This window comes from Anguilla anguilla, chromosome 16 (genome assembly GCF_013347855.1).
Source record: "Anguilla anguilla isolate fAngAng1 chromosome 16, fAngAng1.pri, whole genome shotgun sequence".
NCBI classification, from domain to species: domain Eukaryota; kingdom Metazoa; phylum Chordata; class Actinopteri; order Anguilliformes; family Anguillidae; genus Anguilla; species Anguilla anguilla.
Window position 1 is genome coordinate 16,613,724 of NC_049216.1, and position 7,567 is coordinate 16,621,290.

The 7,567-nt window shown below is 42.3% G+C and overlaps 2 protein-coding genes across 6 annotated transcripts in view; one reads left to right on the top strand and one right to left on the bottom strand.

The window, feature by feature from the left end:
* The window catches only part of scaper (S-phase cyclin A-associated protein in the ER), a 104,030-nt gene extending 101,035 nt beyond the window's left edge, over positions 1-2,995 (bottom strand). For 2 of the 3 annotated variants that reach the window (XM_035395717.1, XM_035395712.1), the window contains exon 1: positions 2,697-2,995. In XM_035395717.1, coding sequence (XP_035251608.1) covers positions 2,697-2,867 — 171 coding nt within the window. In that variant the 5' untranslated portion in view covers positions 2,868-2,995. Of the gene's footprint in view, positions 1-666; positions 794-2,696 lie in introns of those variants that run through there. The other variant, XM_035395714.1, reaches the window with a different exon arrangement.
* A 100-nt stretch (positions 2,996-3,095) lies between these two features.
* On the top strand, positions 3,096-6,986 carry rcn2 (reticulocalbin 2). Of its 3 annotated transcripts, none has more exons than XM_035395718.1 (9): positions 3,101-3,182; positions 3,639-3,699; positions 3,888-4,057; positions 4,166-4,268; positions 4,457-4,653; positions 4,765-4,878; positions 5,442-5,535; positions 5,701-5,843; positions 6,796-6,986. In XM_035395718.1, exons 2-9 carry the CDS (start codon positions 3,654-3,656, stop codon positions 6,937-6,939), a joined length of 1,011 nt encoding a protein of 336 aa, XP_035251609.1. In that variant the 5' UTR covers positions 3,101-3,182; positions 3,639-3,653; the 3' UTR covers positions 6,940-6,986. The 3 variants fall into 3 exon arrangements, with proteins under 3 accessions (XP_035251611.1, XP_035251609.1, XP_035251610.1); XM_035395719.1 differs by lacking the exon at positions 3,101-3,182 and adding an exon at positions 3,217-3,308; XM_035395720.1 differs by lacking the exon at positions 3,639-3,699 and having other exon boundaries at positions 3,096-3,182.
* The last annotated feature ends 581 nt before the right edge of the window (positions 6,987-7,567 follow it).

A 7,567-nucleotide genomic window follows, 5' to 3' on the forward strand; every position in this document is an offset into this window, starting at 1 on the left:
TCTCTCGCTGTGCCCCTCTCTCTCATGCCCCCCTCCCTCTCTCTATCTCTCTCTCTCTCTGCCACCTCTCACTCTCATGCCCACCCCCCTCTCTGATACTCAGAGCTCCTCACGGTCACTCGCCTGTAGGTTTGCACCACCAGCCAGCGCAGCAGAAGCAGCACCTAACACCAGCGCTGCCCACGTAAACAAACCATGCGTCGACTGTGCGAAACGCGGGTCGACTCCCACGCACCCACCCCAGCGGGTTGCACCACATCTGCCGGGTCCACGGTCTGAGGGTTCCCACTTTCGCGAGCGGGGAGGGGGGGGATTTGGGGGAGGGGGGGGAATTGGGGGGGGGGGGGGGGCGGCGGAATAGAGCGCCCCGTCCCCAGAGCGGGCACAGCAGGCTCGGGAGCGATTCAGAGCCTCTCTTCCTCTCCCATCATGTCAGCGCTACCAAAGCGCTCTGCCCAAACAAGGCCGCCATTGTCCCCGCGCGCTGCACGTCAAACGCGGAACACAGACGACGACACGTACCCTCCAGCGGTCCGCTCGCAGTGACCCGAGGGCATTCTCATACCTGTCACCTGAGCACAGCCACCTCCACCCGCAAGCATGAAAACACAAACAAACCCGTTCTCTTCCTTTAACTTCAATCGACGGCACACCCAAATACTGTACCAGAATATGTGCAGCGCTGCTCCACATCATCTAGCCTACATTCTTTTATCCTTTTATCACGAGAAAACAATATTTGTCCTATCAGAACTAACAGACTGAATTGAAACAAACAGGTTTCATGTTACAGAGGCAAAGCTGCCAGCAAACAAGTAGGGCAAAGACCTCTGGAGACCAGCGGCAGTGGAACACGGCCAAATGCACAATAAAAACTGACTCATACATGCATGGACATGGATATATACATGCTTATTCAGAGGGACACATGGGCCACGGGGGTCAACAGGGGTAAGATACAGCGCTGTACGAGCATGGAGAAGCTACAGCTATCCCAATAAACCAATGAGCTGGCAGGGGGATGGGTCAGTGACATCATCAACATACCCAACAGCAAGGATGAGTTGTTTACTTCCGTCAGACAAGACAAAATGCTGCACGATGGATGGCAATCTGAGAAAGGCTTTTACTGCTCATGTGCCAAGGGTGTATTAGTGGACGAAAGTCACTCATCTGATTAAAAATGTAAATCCTTTCAACAGCGTGCCAGAGAGATTAGGGGATACTTTCTCGCACTCAAAATGTGCCAAGAGCAACGACTAATACAAACTACAAACTAAAGAAGACAAAACTTGCAGAAGCCGTTTTGCCTCCAAAGAGAGTTGATTTATTCAAACCATTTGTCTGGTAAGATCAGCAATGTCAATCATACACGGCACTTTTCACGACAGGTGTAGCTCAGATTCAGCTCTGCGTGTTAAAATTCGGGGCACTATTATTTCTGTGTAAAAAGCTAGACCATTCTATCATTCCAATATTCATTTGGAGAACTATTCATTACAACAATTCCAGCCACTATTAGACAGAAAATAAATGAATGACTCTTTTTCTAGCTTGAGCATGTTTTTAAAAACACAGCCAGCAATGCATGCAAATAAAATTGTACCATCTATGAAATGTTTTAAACAGTAACACCTTGTATCGCTTCCTGCTTTGTGACTTTGTCTAATTTAAATAATACCAACATTTGCATCATGTGGGCATGTTTTTTTGCCCTTCAGTAAGTCAAGCTAAAAGCAAGGCGTAGTAGCGCTAATTACTACAATTTACATGTACACTGCCACTGAAGAGGTGACAAGACCACAGTCCACACGCTAAATGGAATGGCCAAGGTTTAACAGAATGACTCAGTCAAGTGAAAAGGGACAACCATACTGGGAATCAGTATTACAATGGTGCCTTTATTTGCAATGCAAAATTCTCAATTTAACATCATGGTTATGAATGTCCTGTAACTACAATTCCAGTGAACGACTACTAGCAGGGTACAGTGTTTAACCACGGTGCATAAAACGTCACATATTATATGGCGCAGCAGGTTTTACCATACATAATGAAGTCACTGCTACATTTCTACTTAGGTACCCGCAAAGCAAGTTCATTGTATCCCTGCATACTGCCTATTCTAGATGGTGTAGTTTGAATCCAGAATGACCCATTTTGATAATTTGATAATACAACACATTTAACTGCGTTTGCAAGCGCATCCTGGCCTTGCCCTAGCAAATCAACTCCACATGGAAAATTCTTGATTTAAAACAGCGATGCAAGAATTTCATGAAGCAGCAAGCAAGCAAATATGAATGCTAGACACAATAACACTTAATTCACTCATGGGAGGATTTCCGAACTAAATGTTAATAGTTATGTCAGGTAGCGAGCAACTAACATTAGCTGCATATCATAACATAAATAAAAACTGGAACATTAGCAGCGGAAACAACAAATAAATGTAACATAACAGTGTTAGCCAAGTCAGCTACTGCTATTACCCAAATCTAATTTTTTCTTAGTTGGGTAGGACATGAAAAACCGTTGGCTAGCTAGCACTGGCTATAACTGAAAGGCAAGTCAATCAGCCTAGTTCAAATGAGGTAACTTAGGTTGCAACTAGCTTGCTAGATAGCTAGATATGTTCACTAGCTTCCTTCCTACTGCATGATCGCAATTCTATGACTGCACATATAGTTGGCTACCTTTAAGGTAAGGTTTATGGGTGTATTCCTGCCTTTGCCACCTCCATGCGATGACCCAGAGCTGTTGCTTCCAGACCTCTCCCTCCCGTCAGCGCCTTGGCCCATTCTTGGACCCAGCCGGTGCTGACCAGCGCCACGCCGTCGGCCATCGTGACGGCTGTCTTTTGACATTGGCAGGAATCTTTGTAATTCTCAGTTTTTTTGGAAACAAGATGTTTCCTCAACATCAACTCAACGTGGATTCGGGTGTTGCTAGAAAGACTCCAGTCAACAACTGACAGCCGAAGAGCAACCTAGTATGTAGCAGGAAGCGTCGAGTGACGACAATGATTGAACGCACTATTCTCCAATAGCCTGGTCGTATTTGCTTAAAAGGTGGAAACAAAAAATGCTATGGTCAATATTATTGGACAGAGCTTGGGGTCATGTAGGTGTTGCAGTTTGAGCCATGGCAACCAAGTAACCAGAGCGGGACAAAAATGCTTGGTAGGTGTAGGCTACTCTTGTTTTTAACACAACGTAGCTAACGTGAAGTTCTATGGTGGCTTGAGTGACAAGATTACCTAGCTAAATGTCTGTTTGTCGTGCTCGTTTGTGAATCAAAGTATTGCCGTACGTTGATTTTAGGCTATAAAAAATGTAACTCGTATGATAACTAATGTGGCTAGGTCGCTAATAAATTTGTCAACTGAATCACTTGTTTATCGACTAGCTAACTTTTGGTTGCACTGCAAGACGCTGTGAGAGCAATGGCATTGCATTAGACTTAGACATAGACTGTACGAGAATGGCATTAAACACAACGTGTCAGTTATATGTCTAATTTATAACTCGAATATTGACGCGTGTTAAATGTGTTGAAATAACTACCTAGTAAGAGTATCGTTACTTCATTTTCACACGCATCACCATATAGCTAGCGAGTTTCCATCTAACTTTCAGGATTCCATCCAGTCGATGGTTCGGACAAGTTCTGTGGAACTTGCTGAAGTTCTGGATCGTGGTGGGTCATTTCGCTTTTAGGATTGTGAATGTTTTTGGTGTACTTGCGACTGGAGTTCACCGAGTGGCAGCATTCGCTTGAATATTGTGGATGCTAAAGTACTATCACTAGTACGCTAGCATCTTCAATGACATAGGCACCAGTGATTGATATCATTTATGTAGTTAGAGTTGTATCGTCTCTTTCAGGTTGTTGTTTCCGGAAGTTCATGAATATGAAGTATACTGCTGTTACCTTTGCTTTGTTTGCATTGAGTTGGGGCTCTGTAGAAAGCAACCACAAGGCCTTTCATGAAGACCATTTCTTGGGTGAACAGCACAATCCAGAGCATGATATCAATGTACTTCTTGGAAATCAGGTATTTTAATACCATGCGTGCAGCTGACTTCCAGATTATTTCCCATACTGATTTCAGTATTTGCATCGGATCATGTCTCCGCCAGAATTATTGTTTATTTATTTGTAGGGGGAAGATGACATTAAGAAGCTCAGTCCAGACGAACTGAAGAGGAGGATGGTGGAAATTGTGAAGAAGATTGATACAGACACAGACACATTTTTGACAGCAGGTCAAGATTAGGGGTTTCTTGTGGATAAATTTGAGCGTGTTGAGCATGGATTATCTGAGTCATTTAAGAATGACACTGAACACTTGGCATGAAGTTAAACCAACTTGTCCTTTTGTACGTGTTTTTAGACAGATACGGACAACTTTAAGAAAATCTTAATATGGTGAATAATCTTGCTTCTTTAACAGAGGAGATCACGCTCTGGATACAGCGGGTTTACAGGCAGTATGCACTGGAAGATGCGGAGGAAAGGTTCCCCGAATTTGACACCAATAAAGATGATGTAGTGTCATGGGACGAGTATAACCTGGTTGTGCACGGGCACGTCATTGACTTGGACAACAATATGATTCTTGAGGACCCAGAGGAAGAATCTGTTCGATTTGTATGTCCCCACTAAATGAGCTAAGTTCTAATTAACTCATGAACTACTTATTAACAGTCAAAGTGTTGGACGTTCCTATTTTACTTCTGTTTTTGTTCCCTGCCTTTCCAGCTGCATTTGAAGGAAAAGAAGCGCTTTGATTTTGCTGATGGAGACGGTATCCCTGGCCTGAATCTAAGGGAATTTTTGGCATTTACACATCCATCTGAAGTGGATGAAATGGCTGTAAGTTACACCACAAAGTACTGGTGTAGCCGTCATGGTGCCAGCTAACAGTACATTCTCACAATGTTGCTGGCATGTCATGTAGTGGCAATGTTATAACATTGACAGAACATTCCAGTAACATTTGGATAATATTCTGTGTTAGCTCGGGTGTGACAGACGATTGTGGTTTATATGCAAAGTGATTCCCAAGATGCAATGTAATTATAATCTCATATTGGTGTTTCCAGCCAATGAAAGCATGGTGTTCACCATGTATTCATGGAATATAGCTTTGTGTTTTTGGACAAGAGAAAGAACATGATGGCATACAGTTATATTCCAGGCCTTAGATCAGTGGTACCTAACCCTGTTCCAGGAGAACTACCATCCTGTAGGTTCACTCCAACCCTTACAAAGCACACCTCATTCAACAGCCTGTTCAGCTGCTAATTGGTAGAGTCCGGTGTGCCAGAGTAGGGTTGAAATGAAAACCTACAGGATGGTAGATCTCCAGGAGAGTTGGTTACCACTGCCCTAGATGATAAATCCTCTAATCCGTAAATTTACTTTGTCACACCTAGGATTTCACCATTGAAGATGTTTTGAACGAATTTGACAAGGATAACGATGGCTTGATCAGCATCAAGGAATTTCTGGGAGACATTCGGTCCAATGGCAAGTACAACGTATTGCAGATTTCCTCAAGGAAACAGGTTTTTGTTCTGAATTTATGTAGTGACGTGGGCCATCATTGATAGTAATACTGTGTCAGGGGTGTAATACACTGGATGTTCTGCTCTGCCTTAAATGAGCAACATGTCTGTCTGCGTTCCAATGTAGCTGAAGACCAACCATCACAGTGGGAGATTGAGGAAACCATTAGATTCCAGCAATTGTATGACCAGGACAAAGACGGTCAACTGAACCGAGATGAGCAGCTCCGCTGGGTGGCTCCAAACAGTTACAGTTCTGCAAGAGAGGAGGTGAATGCTGCCAGTCAACATTAACCTCTCCCCCATTTGATGTCATTAGTGAAGTGTTGTGATAATTTCTGTATATGACATCCAATCTCTGGCTGTTGCGCTACATTGGCAAAGCTTCCAGATAAATCTTGAAAGATGACGTAGAACGAAATGGAAAACGGGTGTAATTATCCATTCACCACAATGTCAAAGTCCTGAATTCTGTTTATGGAGACATGTTGGAGAGTCTGTGTGCTGACTGCAGGAACATTTGCCTGCTTTTATGCAGTTATTGTCACAGACACATTTCTGTTGCCACTGTGGGTACACCATATTTGAATGAGTGTCAACATAGGATTCCATGAAAAGTGACAGTCTGCAAACATCACCTGCCGTTTGGTATAATGCTAGCTGTCCGGAGGTATTTGCACTACAGTACATAGCTATTACCACATCAGCTGTTATGTCTTCTTTTAAAATGTACAAGTGTATTAATGTTAGTTTGCTGTACTCAACATTTGCGTTTATTATATTTGATACATTTGTCAGAAGTGACTTATGACAAACCCCACATCTAGACAAGCAGAGTAATTACAGGCACCAGAGAGGAGCAAGCCATAACACTACTGTTTAATGTTAATCAACACAACAACAAAACAAAAACAAAAAAACACTTTACCATCAGCGTTACAATTAAAACAAGTGGCACTGAAATGACATTGCTAAGAAGTGCTATAACTATGGATTAAATTGTAAGACCTGAGATACAAGCTAAGGAATTGGGAGTGACTGGTGGGCTTTTAATCCGCCCTTGAATAAGTTGTTTAAATTATAACCTCTTGCACATTGCAGAAAAGAACAGCTGATTTTGAGATGTAAAATGAACATTTTTATTTTTGTATTATTATTATTATATATATTATTTATTTGCTTTTTTCAACAACAAAAAACAAACCATTTTGCATTTTAACAGGCAATCCACTTGATCAAGGAAATGGACCAAGATGGCGATGGGAGGCTGTCGGAGGCTGAGATATTGAAAAATATGCAGCTTTTCATGAGTAGTGAAGTAACTGACTATGGACGGCAGCTCCAAACCACACATGATGAATTGTAGTTGTGAATAACTTTTTAACCAATCAATATAAACGATTTTTATCACTACAAGTTGTCAGTTGTGTTTGTTTGGAAAATCTCCCTGAAGACGCGCGGGGAACGTGTCAAGCATAAAGGTTTAAAGAACACCCTCTCATTTACTTTCAGTGTAAGAACAATCGATACAGGTAACTGAAAAATATTTTTCAATTATGTGTCAGGCCTAATGGCACAGATATTAAAATAAATGTATCAAGACCACTATACTTTTTCTGGAGGGGTCCAGTGCTTCTTGAGCAGCGGACAGTCCAAGCAAATGTCTCGCAAAATGACCTGGAGATTGCCTGTTTCTAGTAGGATAAACCAGTTAACCAGCTCCTGGAAGCATTTTGGACTACATATGGATATTTTTATGAAATATTTCAAAGTATATACAAAAGTAAACCAGCTAACGCCTTTATCATGTTTTGTGAAATGACTCTCAGGTTGGTTCTGCACGCCGATTACCAGTAACAGTAACTTGTGTACTAAATAGATGAAAACAATTGTGTTGCAGAACAATCGCAAATTTTGGCTACAGTCCAAACCAAAGTCTATATTGATATCTAAAAAAGCAGACTGGTTGTGGTCTGACTGACATCAACTGCCAG